Source organism: Canis lupus, chromosome 3, assembly GCF_003254725.2.
Source record: "Canis lupus dingo isolate Sandy chromosome 3, ASM325472v2, whole genome shotgun sequence".
NCBI classification, from domain to species: Eukaryota; Metazoa; Chordata; class Mammalia; order Carnivora; family Canidae; genus Canis; species Canis lupus.
Window position 1 is genome coordinate 26,063,511 of NC_064245.1, and position 22,068 is coordinate 26,085,578.

At 38.9% G+C, this 22,068-nt stretch overlaps 1 protein-coding gene across 3 annotated transcripts in view; it reads right to left on the reverse strand.

Annotated features, from left to right (window-relative positions):
• The window catches only part of RASGRF2 (Ras protein specific guanine nucleotide releasing factor 2), a 237,898-nt gene that overhangs the window by 108,216 nt on the left and 107,614 nt on the right, over nt 1–22,068 (reverse strand). For all 3 annotated transcript variants that reach the window (XM_049108314.1, XM_025437016.3, XM_025437017.3), the window contains exons 10-15: nt 18,406–18,566; nt 17,443–17,509; nt 16,591–16,727; nt 8,179–8,261; nt 2,843–3,091; nt 1,808–2,196 (exon numbers count right to left, since the gene is read on the reverse strand). In XM_049108314.1, coding sequence (XP_048964271.1) covers nt 1,808–2,196; nt 2,843–3,091; nt 8,179–8,261; nt 16,591–16,727; nt 17,443–17,509; nt 18,406–18,566 — 1,086 coding nt within the window. The remainder of the gene's footprint in view (nt 1–1,807; nt 2,197–2,842; nt 3,092–8,178; nt 8,262–16,590; nt 16,728–17,442; nt 17,510–18,405; nt 18,567–22,068) is intronic.

Here is a 22,068-nt window from a genome sequence, read left to right on the forward strand (position 1 = left end):
GAGCAATGGGCAACTTGACTGAGGACCTCTAGAACTGTAACATGTATTTAGACCAACCTCAAAGCCATGAATGTCTGACAGTAACATGCTTAATCCTAAAGCTCTCCTAACTCAAAATAACACAAGAATTCAGACTTACTCCCAGACTCCTCTCCTTACTGCATCCACTTAAAGGAGGGAACAGAACTTCCCATATTCTGGGGAATTCCTGTCCTTCCCTGAGCACCAGGACCCGGGGGGGGGAGGGGGGGGGGGGGCTGGGGAGCAGGGAAGTCTATGTTAAACTTCCCTAAGTCACTCTCTCCACAGAGGTTCACAGGCACTAATGTTGGATTGAACCCCAGATGCACTTGTCAGCTTGCATGTTGCCTCATTATTCCTGAGAAGAATCCATTATGATTCTACTAAAGCTTGTTGTTCTAATGACTTTTTAATTATCTTCCTCCTTGCCTCCTCCTTAGTTGCTAACTTGTCAATTTAACGAATTTCTTGTTTAAAAGGGTGCTACTTTTCATGATGACAACCATCCAGGTAAAATTCCATTTAGTATTTCACTCAGGAAGCTTATTTTTAAATTATCTGAGTTAGGAAGTACAGAGAAGCTTCAAGCACGTAGAAAAGCAAGAGACTACGCTTCCATCTGGGTGATCTTCGTTGAATTTTGGACACTTCGATTCCCATTTTTTAATGTTATCAGTAAATAAATCAGTTATCATACAGCAAAAGAAAAAAAAAGCTGTTTGCTAATTTGGCCATGAAACCTTTTTTATTTTCATCACAGAAACACTAAACACAACAAATGTCACCTCCTCTAACCTCTACATTTTACCAAGCTGCAGAAGGTAAGGTGACAGGACACAAGACTGCTGGTGAGTTAACTGAATGTTTTGCCTGATTCAATCATGTAACAAAAATTCACTACCTGCCAGGCACTGGCCAAGGCACCGAGAGTACAGAGACCAACAAGATAGACAATGTTGCTGATCTTATGGAACTTGCATATCCAGGAAGGAGGAAGAAAAGCGTGAAAATCCTGAGGCAGAAATGATTGAGGTGTTTCTGAGACACAAAAAGGAAATCCCTGTGACTATATCCTAGTAGATGAGGGAGCATGACAGGAACAGGGGTTGAAGAGAGAGACAAAATCCAAGTCTCATAGGATCTGAAGGCCTTGTGAGGGAAAATGAATATAATCAGGAAAACATATCTAATTCATCTTTAAAAAAAATCATTCGGGGTGCCATGGACAATGAACATCGTCTCAGATTTTATTTTTCTCCTTCCATCTCTGTTGTAATATGAAGAAGCATTGTCTTGGTAACTAAACTGAAGAAGCCATCTTAATGCTTCCAGGCTGGGTCATCCTCAGCAGGGGAGGCTGCAAGCAGTTACAGATGTTCAAGGCAGACCCTGGAGAAGAAGAAGGCTCTGAGGCCCAAGTTCACAAAAGAGGATGCCCACTACCTACCTCTACACAAAGTTTCATATTAGGCTCTTTACCCAGTCAGCCTTAACCAAATTCCACGAAGAACCTTCTAGTAATACCATTCAGATAACTCTGTTCTTCCATATACAACTGATGACAATTAGCCTTTTGCCGTAGAAGACCTCAGGACAGCTACTTTTGCTCTCCTTTGCACACAGGCTAGAGTTACCTACAGGAATTTCCTCTTCTAACTAGCCATTGTATTCATTCTACTTTCTACAAAGAAGTAGGAAAGCTATAAAGAAAGGGATGTGGGGTTCCAGAAGGAATGGTGGGGAAGGGGGCCGACAGCAAACATGGGGTGTGGCAGCTGGGTAATACCTCTTTGAATACTTCGTTTTAGCTTGTTACACAGATCCATGCGGGGGTTATCCACGTGCTCTTCTACAGATCCCGGGCTTTGCTCTGGAGAAGGAAGGCCTCTGCTAAGATCCAACGGTACTTTCCCGGTGTGCGGTGGTGGGGAGGCAGCGGGGCTGTGGGTGGCGGTAGGACTACTGGATGCTGAACAGGTGGTCAGGTCCAACGCTCCTATCCTTGAGTTCAATGGAGAAGTCAAGGACAGCTTTCTGGCCCTCACTGGGGAGGACGTCCTGGACACAGCCAGCGGTGGGGGGGAAGAGAATTTGCGACACAAGCGTGGGGATTTGCCATCCACCAAATGTTCACCTCTATTGTTCTGGCTGGTAGCAAAAAACAATTCCAATGACCTAAAAATGAGAGCAGAAACTATTAACAGATTATAGCCAAGTAAAAACTATTCCCCTGATATCATTCAGAACATGCTCCCTACATGAAAAGGCCACAATATCATCACACTTCTGTTGTTGAATTTCCTTCATTTAAATGCTACCTATATACCACACACTTCCGAAAGGAATACAGACACTTTTTAGACTGGGTCTAAACCCTTGCTTACTAAACTGTGGCCCAAAGACCAGCAGCACGGGTATCTCTGGGGAGCTTGTTAGAAATGCAGAATTCAGGCTCTATCCAGACACGCTAAATCACAGTCTGCAATTTAACAAGACCCTTGGGTGATTCTTAATGTGTGTGAAAGTTGGAAAAGCACAACTGTTAAAAATAATAATAATAATAGGAAAGCCTAAAACAATAGAGTTAGCTTCCAAATAATCGTGGAGCAAGCAAAGATGACCTGGGGACACTAGCGTTCTCAACTTCTTCTGTGGAGAACCATCTGTGACCTCTACCCACCCCTTCTCCAGGCAGGGCATATAAGTTCCCAGGCAAGCCAATCCTGTAGGAGCAGCTCGGTGGAGTGTCTGTCTTCCCATCCCCATGGAGACCCAGGGCCCAGGGGGGCTAGCTTTCACGACAGGCAGATCCTGGGCCTACCTGACAGGAATGGAGGTAAAAGGCCTCTTGTATATGTCAGAAAGTTTTGCCAGCACCACAGCTGCCGTAGTGAAAATACGATAGGTGTGCAGAAAGGTATTGAGGAAATCGATACTGAGAAACCGTAAGTCTGTCAGCCGCTCCAGGAGGCGCTCCACGCTGGCATAGCGGATCTGGGGCACTTTGCAGGAGTTGAGTGTTTTACTGAAGCAAATGTCGGTGTCATCTTTGTGAAGACGGGCATCAGACCTACGCACAAAGCAGGAACATAAGAATAAAACCAGGATGTGGCTTCCTCTCGGCCACAGAGTATTTCAGAATGTGGAAACATGCACTTGTATGGGGGCTTCCCACTGCAGTTGATAAAAGATGTTGATATGACTTATTACATGCAAGAAGGCAGGGCTATTAAAACATCAAATAAATCATTATAATTTAGGAAGGTCAGAATTAATTGTGGAGAAGGTAATAATAATCCATTTCACTCTGTGGATTCCTTCTGCAGGGGAAGAAAAATAATTTTCCCTCTACCTTTCTGAGTTCTTGGCGGAGACTTTTGTAATAAAAGACAGATTAGCAGGAGATAAACAAACAGAAGTTGATTAACATGCATCTCTCATGTACACATGGGAGATACCCAGGGAAAAATAAGCAACTCCCAGAGGTGGCTTAGAATTCAGGCTTAAGTACCATCCTAATGGAAAAGGTATGTGTGTGTGTGGCGGGGGGGGGGGGGGGGGGGGGGGGGGGGGGGGGTTTAGGCCTCTTAGGGGAGTGTAAATGATTTTTAGGAAAGATAAATGGGCCCTTAGGAGACTAGATGGGAGGTATGATAGTTAGGGACAGTTCATCCAGGTGGGGTGTTGACTCCTAGTCTCCTCTCCTACAATAAAAGTCAATCCTTCCTGGTTGATGAAATTCAACCAGGTTGAATTATGGTTCTTAATTTATGACAACTGAATGCCTTTTGGAGGATCTGTATTTAGGTAGCAAATAAGAAGAGTTCAGAGAAAGTTTCTCCCTGCATTTGCTGTTTTTCAAGTGCCTACAGCTCAATCAATATGCCCAAGTGGCATGTTTTAGGGTGGTACATTCTGCTATCCTTCACTTCTCTCTCTACTTCAATCATGTTTTCTTAGGGAAATGAAACCAAATGCCCCATTTAAGCAGGGACATTGCTTGTGATCTTAGATCAGGATATCAGAAGTGTGCCTAAAAAGTAATGGGTGATGTTCTTCCCACAGATAGGGAGAGGGGACAGGAAGACACAGATATCACTGCTATATCTGTGGTTATTTTTTTCCTCACTTTTAATTTTGTGCATTTATATTCTTCCCTTTTTTTCTTAACTAAACCAACAGGTTATAGCCTTAGGTATTTTTCTCTTTAGAGCTGGCTCTTTGATCAATTCTACTGTTTTTCTATATTTTAATGTATTCATGCCTGTCCTTATTTTCTTTCCACACTTTCTTAGTTTATTTTGTCATTCTTTTTCTAACTTCTCTAACTGAATGCTTAATTCATTCCATTCTTCCTGGCTCATTAATGCATTTAGGGCTATCCATTTTAGGAGTACAGTTTAATCCATAAATTGTGTGCAATGTTATGTCTTCATTATTTTGCAATATTTTGTAGTGTTAAAAATATCTTCATTCCAAAAGAAAAAAAAAGTAATGGTAGAGATTCGCCATTGCCCCCTGCAGTGTTCCGTTTTTTTTTTTTTTTTCCCTCACTGTGTAAAACCTCCTTAACCCTACTGGATTCCCCAAGTGCCTGAGCAGCGTGTGCAGGTGGATGAGCACACTGAGGGGAAGGTTCACACAGTAGCCCTCACAATCATTGGCTGTGCTCAGAGCCCTCAGCCTGTGGCACACATTTGTTAGAAAGGGCAAAAGAGGCCAGCAGAGAGGCAAAGCTTGTAAGAGAACATGCTTGAAAGCAGAAGTGGAATCCAAGTGGGGCTCAAAGAAATGCACACCTTCATTAGGACTGCCCAGACCTTTTGCATTCCCTTCTGAGACTCCTTGTTCCTTCCACTGCAGTATCTCAGAACAAGCCATCGGTGAAGTTCTGGATTTCACCACTTGATTAAAGGACATGCTGCAGGGCCAGGAACGTTCAGTGAGGCAACTGCTTGCTTAGAATCAGTTCGCTTGTTTTGAGTACCCTTAATTAGCCCCTTCACTTCGAGGGTTTTTAAATTATATATTTATTTTCTTTCAAACAAAAAGGAATCAATAACTTTCTTAGCTTGCTCTTGGAAACTTCCCACCCCAACATATGCTTGGTGCAGGCAAAAGTACTTCATTTGCAGGCTCAAAAGAGCATTTTAAATGAGCAGCTTACCCTGCTGAGGAACTAAAGGTGGCCTGTTACTTTGAGCCACATTATTGATCTCGAAAATACACAAGTGCATCTTTTTGAGATTCTTGAAAATAGTATGGGGCTCTTTTTCCCCACTCTTTATGTGACCCTTACTCTTTACTTTTATGGTTTTTAATTTTCTCATTAGGAGAAAGATCGTAGAACTTTCATGAATCAATCAGTCTTCTAGAAGATGACTGATTAAGGTAATCACTTTCTCCCCCACCATTTTCCCAATAATAATCTCTATTTTCTAAGAAAGGTGAGATCAACTATTATTAAAAGGAAGGCTTATCCTTCCATACCCTAAAATGGAAAGCACTGCTTAAAGGGGTATCTCCACTTAATAAATATCATAATTTTGCATTCTAATGGTAGTTTAGGGCTTTGCATCTTTCGACATAATTACTTTATTCAAAACATCAGAAAAAATGGGGCACCTGACTGGCTCAGTCAGTAGAGCACGCAAACTCTTAATCTCGGGGTGGAGGGTTCTAGCCCCACATTGGGCACGGAGCTTACTTAAAAAATAACAACACTGGAAGAAAAAATATGTGTGGCAACATGAAATTAAAATAAAACTAATTACACCACTGTCCTTCAAAATTATGATTACATTTTCCTTTTTTTTTTTTTTTTTACATTTTCCTTTTAAGAAAAGAAAATAAATTCAATATAATGAAATTATTTGTCTTTTATTACACTGAACACAGTGTTTATTTCCTAAGGGACTCTCCAGTAAGGTAGAATGCATTACCTAAGCCTCCTGTGACAATAACAATTCCTTTTTGGTCAATACTGTAAAAAGCAATCTTGAGACATCAAACCCAGATCACCTATTATAATTACTAAAGTTTTAAAGGGAAGTGAGTGCTTGCAAAGTGATGCCATGTCAGTAACAGATACAATTAATATAGTTTTTCTTTTAACTCTCAAAAAAAGTTCTTTTTTTTTTTTTTTTTTTTCGTGGTATGTGGCTAAGGAGATGCACAGGGAGGCACTACTACAGGACTTAGGGTAGAATAGGGCCACAGAGGGAATATCAGAAGGAACAGAGACTGCAAAATTATCCTCTTGCCTCTGACTGAGGAAAACTAGACTCAGTGAAGCTGGGAAAAATGAAACAAAGAAACATAGGAGACTTTCCTCTGCTGTGGGTTTATGGCTAGTATGAGATAGATGGGCATCAAAATGTGCATGACTCTAATACAAAACCTTTACAGCCTGAGCTACAGGTTTCTGCCCTAGCAGAAGAGCGGTCTCCATTCACTCAAGGTCACTCTGTGCACCTGAAAGGGGGAAAGCTTGGTCTGTGTGGGGGGTGGTTACACAGAGGAGGTTGGACATGGGCATTGGTCAAATTGACCCCACAGGGGACAGAAGATGCATTTGGGTTCCAGCCATAACCAGTCAGGCACAAAAGGGAAGTTTGCATCTGTATTTGTTTTTAAAGTCAACAAAATATATGTCTAGCATACGCGAAGTAACCTTAGGGTTTAGGAGCTTATAACTTGGCCACAATGTCCAACTTACATATTTTCATTCTAAAGCAGTTGGGACTTTCATGGCTGTCTAGCCTTCAAGAAAGTACTTTCAGAAATGAATAAAAGTAACATAGGCTATTTTGTGAAATATTAAAATAAGAATCCCATGGTAGAAAATTTAAAATTTAAATCATCAAACCCAGTGATGTGAATTTAAAAATTAAGTCACAATTTAGACCTTTTGGTTGAATATTGCATACCTGGTCTTAATCTTAGCATCATACATTTTTAAATAATGTGGTTAAAAAAACTATACTGTATTAAAAACCAAAAAAACTTAATGCTAAAGGAATCTTTGCCCTGGAACCTTAAAATGATTCTACCTAAAATGTTTTTAAATTTGACCAGTAATTTAAAATATTATCATTCTCTTACAGTTTATATTTTCCTGTAATAATTACAGCAATAGTATAATGTACACTGCCTTCATCTCAATAGTATAATGTATACTGCCTTCATCTGATACAATAATTAGTAAGTTCTAAAAGCTATACTGTTGGGATGGTGCTAAGCATACTTATTACCTATCAAAAGAGGAAAATTAATGTTATTTATTGCCTTAGCACAAACAGCTCAGACCTAAAAAAAAATCCACATTAAAAATGCATAGAAGACAAATATTTTCATAGTTTTCGTGTAACTTTTTTTAAAAAGATATAACAGGACTGCTTTCAAAAATACATTTTATTCTTAGAATTTGAGCTGCAAATAACCAAAAAAAAAAAAAATGAGAACAGGGAACAATTTGGTCAGCTTCGAAATACTCCTGAAACACTTCCCGAATTTGGAATAGAAAAAAGTATGTAGAGACAAAAGCATTAATACAGAGAGCAATGGCACATAGTTAATGATACCACTTCTCATTTTAAACTACAGTTTCCCTATTGATCACCTTATAGGATATGTTTTGTTAACAAAATAGAGAAAGAGCATGATGACAGACCTGGGCAAATCCACATATGAGCAGTAGGTAAACGTACCATGGGAAGACCAGTTGACTCCTGTCAAGTGCCTTCGAAATCTAAATATATATCTCTACAACCAAATCCAAGTAATACGATTCATACCCACTGGGAAGATGCCAGAAGAATCTGCCATCCTTTGACCCAGCTTCTGACCTTGGATACATCTGGCTGTCACAACTTTCTATATTGAACTTGAAAAATCTCAATAGGCCTTTTGTCTTGAACGAAAGCACATGTAACAGTATAAAAAACATTTTTTATGCTATGAATCAATAAACTATGAAAAGCCATTTTGAAAGTCTTATGATTTATAATAGCACACCATGAATTATCACATTCCTGTCAAGAAACATACTCATAAAAATGAAGTGGAATACTACTGAAGCAATATTTTATGCAGGGCTTTATCTTCTTTACCAATTCGACTTGATTAAAATGTAAGGGAAAGGATTATTACACTTACTTAATCATATGGGGCACAGTAACTTTGGAATTCTCCTCAAATACTATAGTCATTAAACCATTACACCGTATATTGTCCACACACTGTGAAATGAAAAAATAAACAATTACAATCCACATGCAAACCTGGGCAGATCATATATTCTCAGAATTGTTTATAGCCACAAAAACAAGTTTAGTTTCTCATTTCATCTGTGCGCGCACACACACACAGCAGCAGGAAACATTATACTTTGATGAACAGATTCAATATCTAGATACCAAAACTGTGCACCTGGCGAATACCTGAGGATAGGTATAAGAGCTGTATTCTCCTGGAATGTATTTCCTAAGGACTCTGGCCTCAGTGTCACACCATGACAATTCTCTGTCAGTAGCTGCACCAGTTGAGAGGTTTATACCTTCTGACAGTAATTGCCTCTGCTGTATTCATTCTCTGCCCGAGGGTGGTCTGGGGCAGGCTGAGTAGAAATGATGGCTTTCTTGGATGGAATTCATCTTCTAGATCACTAGTAAACTCTATGCCTGCCTCTGAGGTGTTTTTTGCCGACAAATTCCCACATTTTACTAGTCTCTCTAGCAGTTTCTATTGGCACCATGTTGATTTGATGAGGATGCATTGTGTACTTTCTCCTCTTTCTGGAATGCATAAAGCCCTATTCATCATTTTTCTCTTTTCTCTAGAGGAGGAAATTCAAGAACTTTTGCTAATTTCCACTGCCTTATTTACTTAGGCCTTATCAATTTAAAAATTCCCTCTGCAACTAGAGAAGGGTTAGAGAAGGATTTATTTTGAATTACACATATTCCCTTTGAACAAAACAGAAAATGAGAAAAGACTTAAGCCATTTTTAAAATCAAAAATTATCTCTAGTTACTAGGATACGGCATAGTGATTTATAACAGTAATTAAATGGTGTAAAGAGGTTGATTGGTGGAGGGTGAGGGCATGGGAAAGAGTGTCGTATAAGGACCGGACTTACACACAGGGGAGAAGACATGGGATAAGTGATCCTTTACCCCAGTGGCCTTCTTTTCATTCTCAAGGTTTCTAAAGCACAATGAGGATGCTGCTTGAGTCACCAACACAGGAAGATGAGAGGACAGAGATGGTGTTTGGTGAGAAATGTGGAAAATGAACAATGTTCCTTCAGTTTCCTTTAACATTTCAAGCAAATGGCATAGTTACACAAACAACAGTTTTAGAATGATTTAGGATTATAGTTTCCATGTTTAGATTTCTCTTTGGTTCTTAGATCAACCTGGACTTTTTATATAATAATCTTTTCTTTTTCCTCCCTTTCTTTCTTTCCTCCCTCTCTCTTTCTTTCTTTCATATATTTTAAACATTCTTATTTTATAGTCTTTTCCAAGTTGCCATTCTACTATCTGAGGTTCCAGCAGTATTAATTCTACTGTTCACTGTGTTTTCTGACTCTCTCATGATAGATAAATTACTCACATAATTGTAATTTTTGATATTGAGCACACTGTCATGAGGCCTGAATTGTAAAGTGTTGTGTTGTTTTTTTTTTTTTTTTAAGATTTTATTTATTTATTCATGAGAAATACAGAGAGAGAGAGAGAGACATAGGCAGAGGGAGATGCAGGCTCCCTGAGGGGAGCCTGATGGAGGACTTGATCCCAGGACCCCTGTAAAGTGTTGTTAATGGAATGACTTTTGTGTTTGCTCCTACCAAGCAGTCCTAGGATTTCAACAGGGCCAAAAATTGCTTTTACATTAATTTCTCGGTTTGCATTTTTCACACCATGTGAATACTGTGCATTTAAATTTGAAATCCCATAGGCCAGAAATGCGTTCATTTTTTTCAAGGGAGATTTCTGAAAAATCAGAACCCAAGACAAAACCAAACTTCCTTATTTCTTTTTTGGGCTAATGGGAAGAGTTTTTTGAGTTCTTATCTGATGGAAGGGATACACTTCCAATATCTAGGCTTTATTTAAGGAGCTTAATTCCTTTAAGGGATCCAAGGCTACCTTGGCTAAAGCTCCTCAGGCTTGGGACCAATACTCAATCTAAAATCATTCCTAGGTCTCTATGTCTTCAACTTATAAGCTTTCTGCTCTAACTTTAAGTTTCTTCAGTATTTCCGACAACTAGAGATTTCTTTTTATATCTGTAAATATCACCAATGTATTAATTTTTTTATTATACTGATTTTTTATGTTAAACATTTCTGTTTTTGTAACTAGGGGGGAACTAAATCAGCTCAGTCCTCTACACTGTCAGAATTGGAACTTGAGATAAATATTTTAGATCCAAAAGAGGTTTATGTGACTACTCTTGACCATCTCATTAGCCAGTGTCCTTTCTCATTCATAAATCTTTCTGATTTACTGTGTGAAGCATTAAAATTATTTTCAAGAGAAAAAATGTTTTCACTTATGCTCTGGTTTCAGGAAATCAAAACATACCTGCAATCTGAACCAAAGCTCAAAGGCCATGTAATAAAAATCCTCATTTCCTAGAGGCTCCACAGACAGGCTGCAGCAACAACATGGGTGAACAAAAGAACTCTTGGGGGCTCTGTGTCCACCAGCTCTACTTCAACAAGAGTATTATATCTCACTTCCATTTGGGACTTTCAATAATGCTGCACTGGAGAAAGGGTTTCCTTCCATAAAAAAAGTTAGACTATAACAGAACAATGTATGTATGAATATATTTATATTGCAAGGCATGGTATAAATTCATGACCATATAAGCCTGTCCTTTAGTTATGTTGGGGAAAAGTGACTGAGCCCTGGGAAAATGAATACAGTTCACTCATTCAAGAAGAATCAGGATAAACTAGGTATCACATCTCTAAGCACACATCAAATCTATGTGAATTAAACCTTGAAATTAATAGGATTAATAGTATAACATGTATGTTCACAATAGCCCTGTGTAAGTTTGATGCAATTGGTCCTTAGACAATTGTTGAGAATGACTTCTCCAGCAAGGTCTTTTGAGGATCTTGCTTAAGGCAATACCTGTTCAAAGGTCCGTAGTCTACTATGTCTCCACCCTTTTTACCTTCTACCACTTCTAAGTAGTGGGAAGAAAGGTTAGATTCCATTTTTTTTTCTTTTAATTCACCTTTTAATTTAAAGTAAAAAATTCTCTATCGATTCCAGAGAAGCTATTTTAAGGGAGAAAGCATGTGAGAGTGCTATAGATTTCTTTACACAAGGTGTACATTTTCACACATCTGCCCAAACCAAGCTTAGAGGTGAATTTTAATTCTGCATTTTAGTTAATACCCATAATTACAGAAAAATCTGTTTAATACACTATTATGTATGACAAGAAGACATGCATAAATGAATGCACTATATTGAAATAAATGGTCAAATCCTCAGCCTCAAATTTTTCCCTATAAATAGATGAAAAGGGAAGAATTATTGGTCAAGACCATTAGCTATTTGTTCATTTTGTTGGAGGTGCCAACAGTTAATTATGGCCTTACTGGTGTAACTAAAGGTGTAATTAATCATTCAAGCAATTGTTACTTCTAAAAATTATAGCTCCAGAGAAAGAGGCCTGGCAAAACCAATAGTCGTAATTTTTATATCGAGTTCTTTATGTGAAACTGAGATTGTATCAATACTCAGAAACCACTTTATTATCTTAAATAAGAGCCATATGTGATTAGTGTAACATGGTACAATAACTTAGGAAGGTAGCTTCAAATCAAGTCACAAAAAAATTAAGATCTAGCAAAATAGAGTGACAAAAATAAAATGATGAAATAATGGAGGACATATTCATAATTTGACTTGAAAGAAAATGTTTATTTCCCTAGTCTATAAGGATAGCTCCAATGAATAGATGTCCATCTGGCATAAAAGATAAGAAATAAAAATGGTAGAAATGTTAATCTCATTGATAATTATAGAAATGTAAATTAAAACCAGTGGAGAATCCTACCATGTTTCCATTAAATAGGAAGATGTGATAGATACAACAAAACTCAACATTGGCACAGGACTTAGAAAAAAGTTGCACAGATACCTTGCTGATGAGGTATAAAATGATGAGGTACAGATTTCTTGCATTTTGGCAGTCTATCAAGTCATGAATCACGAAGTCATGGAAGTGAACAGGCCCTTTGTACCAACCTGACCCTCTGTGGGGAAGACAGGACAACAAGGGACCTTGAAAGGGAGAGTAACTCCCTGTATAACAATGCGCAGCACCACATCACATATTAATGCTAAAACCCAGAATATATCCAATTATTTAGGAAAAGCTGGAAAAGAGGTATGTTAATGTGGTAGTGTGTATGGCCATTAGAAGACCCCAATATGAAGAATCTTCAGGAATACAGAAAGGTACAAATGAGGTAAAACACAAAAATAATGTATATATACACTGAGAGCCAAACTGTAAAATTATTTCTGTATGGCAGGATTGTGGAGGTTTTAGAGATGGAAACCACTGATTTTCAGAGCAAAGGTTCTCCAATTTAATTGTGCAAAAGTGATCTGTGGAGCTTATTAAACCTGGGGGGTGTCTGGAATATAGACTCAGGAATCTGCAAGTTTACAAAAATCCTCAGGCAACTCTACCATAGTTATCTGTGGAAATACTTTGATAAATATTAATTTAGTGTGCTGAGTATTGGGAGTATTATTTCCTTTTTACGTCCATATTCTTACATATACATAATAAAATATTAAACAGTACATTTTCAAGCATTCAGTGGGCTCATCTTATTAAAAATTAATATGTCCAGAGATATACTGGGAGACTGACAAATACCATCACTGTATGTATATTGCATAATTTCCCCCCTAAAACGAAAATATTTTAAGCAGAGAACAAAGCCAATGGAGATGCAGGCTGCTTGGCAGCTGGCTAGGCTCAATCAATAGCACAACCCTACAACCCACTAATGAAACCTTGCATTGGCAAAAAGGCTAAGTACCTCAGAGCACTCAGTACTATACTCAGCTTTTAGGAGCAGTTGATACATGACCGCTCCCTCCTCCTTGGTACATTTCCTCACTTGACTTCCAGGACACCACACCCTCGTGGCTGTCCAACCACACTGGTGGAACCTTCTCAGTCTTCTCACTGTTCTCCATGACCCCTGACTCAGTCCATAGCCCTCTTCTCACTTCTATCCCTATTTACTCCCTAGGTGGTCTCAATACCCTCACTGCCTTAAATGTGACCTAGATGACACAGACTTTCCCACCTGAACCTCTTAACAACTCACTTAACAACTCAGTAAGTTGCTTACTTAACAACTCCACACAAATGTCTAACCGCCTTCTGAAACTGAACATATCTGGAGTAAGCTTCTGATATTCACCACAAAATCTCTGTTAATGACAACTCTATTCTTCCAATGGCTCAGGCCAAAAACTCTGAAGACATCCTTGACTCTTCTTTTTCTCTCCTACCCCAAATATAAGCCATAATTAAACCCTGCTGGCTCTACCTTCAAAACGAATCCAGAATCAAAATCCTTATCTCAGACTCCATTCCTGCCATGCTGATCTGAGCCTTCAAGAACCCTCACCTGGATGACTACCATACCCTTCTCATTCAGCTCCCTGTTTCCACCCTTACCCTCCATTCCCAGTCTATATGCAACACAACAGGCCAAGAAACCTTTAAAAAGGAAGTCAGATAATGGAATTCCTTTGCCAAATTCTTGAAGAGCTTTTCATCTGACTCCGAGTGCAAGCTAAAGACCTTTCATTGGTTTAGGGGGCCCTCCCTGGTTGGACCTTTGTTACCACCCTGATTTCCTCTTTTCCTATTCTCCCTCTCATACATTCCACTTCAACCACACTGACTTGATGCTGTTCCTCAAAATAGGTAGTGTCCTCCTACTTTAGAGTCTCTGCAATTGCTCTTCCTTCTCTTTGAAATGACTTTCCTTTCTTCACATACTCGTATGGTATTTCCATCACCTGCTACAGTCTTTGTTCAGATGTCTCCTGTAGCCTGAGGTGACCACCATTTTAAAAGTGTACCTACCCACACCTACCCCCAGTAGTGCAATCCTTTCTACCGTGTCCCATCACCTTCTAGCATAAAATAGTATGCCTTTATTTATTACATTTACTCTTTATTTTTGATCTTCCTCTCACTAGAATGTAAGCTGTATGAGGTCAGGGAATTTTTGTTGTTGTTACCTCTTTTGTTCATGATATATCACAGGTGCCTAAGCAGTACCTGGCATATAGTATCACTGCATAAATATATTTGTTGAATGAATGTAATAATATATGCCAAAGCCACACAACATCAAGGCTCCATCAAATAGCAATTTCATGAATTATATAATTGGCACTCAAAACGATATAACTTTCTGTTAGCTTTATTTTCCAATTCACTTGCAGACACAATCTAGTAGAATTTAACATATCAGCCATTGAGACTTAGGGAAAAATATGAAGAAGTTGTATACTTCTGCCTCAAGATGGAGTCTAAGTAGGTAGACTCACTTGGATGCTTATGGCAGACAAAGCATTGTACTCTTTCTTGAAGAAACCAGTTATAGGATCATCCAAGCACGTAAGGGTCTTTCTTCCATAGCAATGCCACACCAGGCACGCTAAGGAAGGTTTGGAGCTTTTATCAATTCTGTATCTTAGGACCCCCAGTTATATCATAAGGTAGAAGCTAGAAGCAGCTAGAAAAACATTTTTGCCTACTCCTATTCTCCCCATTTGCTCTACTTATCTTAGCTTCCTAACACCTACGTTGTTGCATTATACTGTCCATGGCCCTTTCTTCCCGATTGGCCTGCCTATCTCTTCGAGACCAGGGACTATTGCCATATCCCTGATACCCACATGATACCTGGTAGTATACGTTGATTGCTCAGAAAACATTCATAGAATCAGTGGGTGATTCAGAGTTTCATAAGGTAAGAGATGTATTACAAACAGGGACTAATGTATTAATTCTTACAGCACGGAGCTAATGAAAGTATTAATAAATCACCACAAGGATATAATTATGCAAATATAGAAGATCCCAAATCCCAAGTTTTCATTCTTTTTTTGGCCAGAAAAGAAGCATCTTCATTTCAAGCTATTTATTCACCGTCAAAGGAATCCTGGGGCATATACATAAAAATCCAGCCTTCCTGTAGAGAAGGTTTAGAATGCTAATAAGGTTTGGTTTTGACTGGATTAGGTTTGACTCCTGAGTCAACACAGTTGTGTAACTTTGGACAAACAGCCTTCCACCAAACCTCGTGTGCCTCACCTATGAAATGGGCTGATATTTCTGTCTACCTTCAGAATACCATTGTAAGGATCAAATTAGATTAAGTCTGTAAAATTTCTTTGACACATAAAAAAATATTTTGCCCTATATTGTCTATTTTCCCTCAGTTCTTAGTCACTCAGAAAAAAATTAATATTTTTACCTAAGATTTATATATAAATTACTATGAGCTCTTCAGAAGAGAAAAGAAGGTATTTGAATCTACAGTATAAGCTTTTTCCATTTGCCCCAATCTTGAGTTAACAACTTGGAAAATAATTACCAAGCCTTTTAATATTTTCCTTACACGAACATTTTTCTCCTATGCTGGCTAATGGAGTAAAAATTAATGTGGAGCTTGGATTTAGGAATGCCTAAGCCCAATCACAACTAGCTTTGATATATTTGCAATTTCTGAATAAAGGCAATTCCTTAACTGAGCATTCCCGATCAAGGAAAAGTAAGTAAATCCATTTCCTAATTTTTTTCTATATAAAATAAAGGAAAGCTAATTTTCAGGTTTCATACTACAGACACTTTTCTTTGATGGGATTCTTTAATTTGTGATTTCTCACCAAGGCCCTTGTTAGCTGTTTTTGTATCTCTCACCATTTTCCTACCTCAGAATCAGAAACAAAGAAGCAAAAGATAATCTAGTGGGGATCATTGGATAATTTATCACTAACAGGGCAATTTTAAACACTCTTCGACACAACCAATTACACTTATAGCTTGTACAAAAATGCCCAGAAACTAAAATGCAAGTACCACATTTCAGGTAAATGTTAAACTTACAAAGAAAAACAAACAACAATGACAAATGATTCCAGCTCTAGCAAGATACACAGTGGTGATGGCAGTGACCACAGCAACCAGATGGAAGTTTTTTTAATAAAAACAAAATAACTAAAAATCTTTCCCTCCAAGTTTATGTTGTGAAATTAAGAAAAATGACAACAGGGATGCCTGGGTGGCTCAATGGTTGAGCGTCTGCCTTTGACTCAGGACGTGATCCCGGGGTCCTGGGATTGAGTCCCACATTGGGCTTCCTGCATGGAGCCTGCTTCTCCCCTTTCCCTCTGCCTCTTTGTCTCTGTGTCTCTCATGAATAAATAAAACCTTTAAAAAACAAAAAGAAAACAAGAACACAATTTACGGCAAATGCCACTTGCTTACCTGACTTATGTCGCTCGTCCAGGCAGCCTTCTCTTGGCGTGAAGGTGCTAACAAGACTACAGTGAAAGGGGCAGAATCAGGAGGCTCCACTACTATTTTAAAATCCAGGTGTCCAAACACTTGCCCAGAACCTTTAGCTTCAACACATGTAAAGCAAACAGTTAGATGTGAACATAAAGATACGAGTGATAGCTGCTTTCACAGAGTTCTAGTGACAATATTGGATCTCATTTCAGCAACATGGTACCTCTTGGGCTTCTCGGGCAAGGGGAAGCCTGTACTAAGCTCATAAGCAGACAAAGAAACTGAGGTCAGCAGGTTACTCAGGACTAGGATCCCCGTCTCCTAGTCACTTCCTGTTTTGTTTTCTTTCTTTTTCTTTCTTTCTCTCTTTTTTTCATTTCCATAATCTACAGAATTTCAATACTCTCTAATTTAATTCCTTTCTTCTCTGCCACTAAAAAGTCACTATCATGAGACAAACTCAGTAAAATGTGAAGTCCCAAAGATGGTTTAACAAGGTTCACAAGGTGGGCAGCCCCGGTGGCTCAGCGGTTTAGTGCTGCTTTCACCTGGGGTGTGATCCTGGAGACCTGGGATCGAGTCCCACGTTGGGCTCCCTGCATGGAGCCTGCTTCTCTCTCTCTGTCTCTCATGAATAAATAAATAAAATCTTTAACAAGGTTCACAGGTTAAATGATTCAACAGAACTTTTCATATGTAAATGACTTCAGGGAGTGTATTCTCAACCCCTTTCCTGCCTCCTTAAGCAGCTCTTCTTAGCTCTCAGTAGATAAAAACCATAAACCCTTGTTATTCTACTATAATTCTAAGAGATAGAATGTGACTTACAGTCATCATCACTTGCATCGGGCTCCTCAATCAATGTACATTCTATTAGAGAGAGAACCCCACCTGTCTGGAAACAAACCAATTTCTCATTAAGAGGCTGACAGTCTTGCATGAGTTGGGAAGCTCAGATTTATAAACCTTTGATTCAAATTGCCATGGAAGAAAGAGTAACAGTTCTGCATCGTAAATAATTTTTCATAGGTTCCAAAACTAAATTTAGTTGTGTAAAAAGTAATTAAACTCCTTGAACTTCATGGTTCTTCTCCCTCAAACCCCTCTCACTCACAGTGTTTATAAATTTAGCAAGTCAGTCTGTGGGAGAGTGGGAGGCACCCTGAGAGTGAATGCAGCTGAACCCATCAAGCAGAAAGTGCTGGAAGCAGTAGAAAGCCATCATCGTGGTGCTGGATGATATTTCGGGCACTAATAACAGAAGGTATGGATAGGGAAACTTTTTCTATGAAGAGCCAGATAGTAAATCTTTTAGGCTTTGCAAGCCATACAATCTCTATCGCAGTTACTCAATTCTATCATTTAAAAAAGCATGAGAGCAACCAGACAATATGTAAACACATGAGCATGGCTGTGTTCCAATAAAACTGTATTAACAGGCCGCAGGCTGTGGTTCGCTGCCTCTTGACAGAGCAAGATTAAAAAGCATCTAGCAAATATTAGATCAGTGCGCTGTCGTGATTTAACAAGATTTTTGCAGCTCAATAGTAATAATTCTTTCCAGGTGATTTTAATTGCACTTTTTAATGGAAATACACACTTAAATTTCTATTATTTTGGATACAACTGACAACAAAGTACATGTCAAGCTTAGCAACTGTACATTACCTCACTATGCGCTTGTGACAATCTGGGTTTTACGATACTAGGCGTGGGAAAGCCACAATCAAATTAACCTGGATGCCTCTCAAGTGCATGGACATAGATGGAATAGTCATGTAAAACCCGTACCTTGAGCAGATGTAGCTTTCCTCCTGAACTTCTTGTACAAATTAAAAAGTGTTTTGTAAATAAGAAGCACTGTCTTTCTCCTTCCTTTTTCAAAGACAATGAACCCAGGCGAACTTTACTAAGTTTTCCCCTCTCAACAGAAGGTACTTGAATAAGAGAACCTGGTGATCACAAAAGTGAAGAATACATAGCAATTAAAATTATGTCAAGTGAGAGCTGTTCTTGATGTAATAAACTCTAGGGCTTGTTTCCCAAGACACCAAGGACTTATTTGCTACACCCCTGGAAGAAAATCCGCTACACTATGAGCAGAAGAGGCAGTGTATTGTGTGTTAAGGGCCCAACTAATTCCTACTATTTCTGTGAAATGCTTTAGACTTGATTATTCATCTTTAAACTTTAAAAGAAGTTTGAAAGAAAGCCAAACTGAATTTAAAGAACAAGGCACTTTGGCCATCTGTCTGTTAGTGGTCTGGTCTCAATCAATGTATTTACTTAAGAATAAGATACACATTGTGTAATTATATACGATAATAAAATAACACAATAGAAAGAAAATAGGATTTATCCTTCCTGAGGCAGCGAAGGTAGAAACTGGCACATTAGTTGAGTTTACTTTGTATCTAAAAAATAAAATTCACAATTCATGTATATTATAAAAATACACAATTGTACAAGTCAATGCAATTGGTTAATTTTTAAAGGGCAACTATTTCAGGTTACATTCAAATTATGTGCAATAAGGGCACCTGGGTGGTTCAGTAGGTTGGATGTCTGACTCTTGATTTCCACTTGGGCTGTGACCTCGGGGCAGGGGATCAAGCCCCATGTGGGCTCCACACTGGGTGAGGAGACTGCTTGGGTTCTGTCTCTTCTCTCCCTCTGCTCCCCCCTCTACCTCACTTATGCTCCCAATTCTCTCACAAAAATAGAATAAAATTAAATTAAACTTAAAAAGTGTGATAAAGAGTCTTTGTGGAATCTAAATGGAAAAGAACTCCTATAAACTCTATACCCAGAGCATTTCTGTGAGCAAAACTGTCTTCTATTGCATGTGAGAAGCTCTACGTAGACTAAATGCAATTTCACCCTAATAATGACCACCTTCTCCTCACAAAATAAAATCCTAATCTAAGTTAGATCTCCAACTAAAAAATACCAGGAAAGATTCTTGTGAATATCTTGACTTCCAATATACCTTGAGTCAGCAATATTTCTACTGTTTGTTCAATCTACCACCTACCCCAAATGCAGCCTTAAGAACCATTAAATGCATATTCATCCCTTTAATATTAACAGGAGTCAGCACTACAAAATGAGATTGTGGGCAACCTCATTTCCTCTTCATACATTTTCTGTGTTCTCTCTCTTTTTTTTTAAATGAGCATAGATTACATCCATAAGTGGGGAAAAACCCCACTAACATTGTTCATATATGTTAAATGGTAAAACTATGACTTGGGTCACAAAATGTTCACATTAGCATATGAATATTCCAAATAGCATCTACTTTTGAAAGGAGATCTAAAGAAGTGCGAGGCGGCGCGGGGGTGGTGGTGGTGAGGATCCAAGACTCCATGTGCAGATTCCATCTATTCAGGTGAGTGTTTAGGTGGGGCTGCCGGACAGACAAAGTAGGCAGCTATTGGGGAGCAGGGGGCTAAAGAATAGCGTGGAAGGAGTCCTGGGGGAGGGCATGGGCCTGTGAAACAAAGGGCAGGAGAACGCTTGACTCCCTTGAAGGGAAGGGGCAAGAGGAGAGGGAAAGAAGGAGGTGAGGCAGGTGGGAGCAAGTTGTCAGAGAACACAGGCAGCAAGTAATTAAATCTGCAGAGTAGAGGAGGGGTGGGGAGAGCACAAGGCAAAATGCCTAGAGAAGTAAATGAGCAAGTAATAGCAAAGGGATTGTACTCATGGGGCTCACAGGGTGGAAACAAGGCCAAAGGAGCTCTTTCGGAAGACCTGGTTTGCCCCTCTTTTCACAGAAGGGAAAAACAGAGGCCCCGAGAGGCTAAGCAGCTCTCCTAAGGTCACACCTCAGTGAGTGGCACTGCCAGGAGATGGCAATGGGTTCGGCAACATGAAAGCTGACCCTTGGAAAGGGATGGGGTGGGAGAAGACAATACATTCTAGCTTTGCCATGGGGGCCATGAGATCAGTTAGGGCGGAGTGAAAGACTGGAGCATAAGACAAATATCCTGGTGGATCAGTAGGTTTGGGAGTCATTTTCAGAAAGGTTATAACCAAGTGCATGAAGACTTAATATCATGCGTTGTTAAGTGCCTTCAGCATTCAATGATTTTGTAAAACAGAAATTACAGAACACATCGTTAGCTCATATATTAGTAATATGAATTTCACCTTTGAGGTAAAAATAAATAAATGTTTCCTTGGCAACGATACCCTAATATGCTTGATCTGTAACTGTTCCCCTCACTATGCACATTAGGTATAGACAGAAGTCTACACGTCAGAATTAAAAGTTAGCAATTTCAACACTATTGTTTAGTTCATAAAATAATCATAGTGGATTTTTCTCGTATTTCGTTTTATGTTTGACCTGGTGTTTCAACACAACTATAAGACTTGGAGGTTCCTCTCTAATTGATACAAATGAAAGGAATATTTAGTATTAAATTAGTAATTCCTCAGGGTCAGACCATTGCTGTGACAGAGTCCTTTGCATCTCTATCATCGGTCACCTAATAATTGGGAGTCAATTTACAACAAAACTTCTGTTAATTCAATCACTAAATTCCCAAGAGTGGCATCCAAGATGGGCGAATGCCCAGATTCTTCATTTCACTCAGTAGTAAGAGGCAACAAAGAGTAATCTCCAGGTTATTGGATTAGGTATTTGAGAAGGTACAAATATGCCCAGACCCCACGTTACAATTCCAAAGAACACTGCTACACTGAGAGGACAGGATTTCAAGTCTGGGAATGATTAGTTTACTACCACAGACGTCCAGGTCTCATTCTCAGTGTCTTTCACTCTGAATTCAGTCACCTTCACTTAATGATCCTGATTCACATATCCACAAGATGCTGACTCTGCATAATGGGTTTTGTGCAATTGGTCAATTTAGAGTGCCTTACCTTCTATTAAGCATTCATATATATTTCATGTTATTGAAAAACAGAAACTCACTCCAAAATTTAGATCTTGGTTTTTAAATTTACATCACACTCTCCCAGGCATTAGTCTAGATATTCTTGTGAGCAATGTTAGCTCACGTAATCTTCACCACAGCCCTAAAAGCTGGGTAGTATTAACTACAAGAGCAAAGTAAGGCACAGGGGTGCTAAGTAAATCACCCAATATCCTACAGCAAGGAAGTGGAAGAGATGGGATTTGACCTCCACTGACATGGCAATACTGCCTTCATATAATTGCCCCAGACTTTTCCACCTCAGTTCAACAAAGTTTGAGTAGATTTTGGAAAATAAACGACTTTTCCAGACTATAATATGATAGAATCCTTTGCATCCTGCTCATTAACTGTTTAATAATTAGAATCAATTTACAATAGAACTTCTATTATTTTGATAACTAAATTCCCACAGGTTGACATTTGAGATTAGCTGATGCCCCTATTCTAAGGAGGCCTATTAGATGACCCAGAAGGCTTCTTTTTTCTAGTCTCAGAATAACAGTTCATT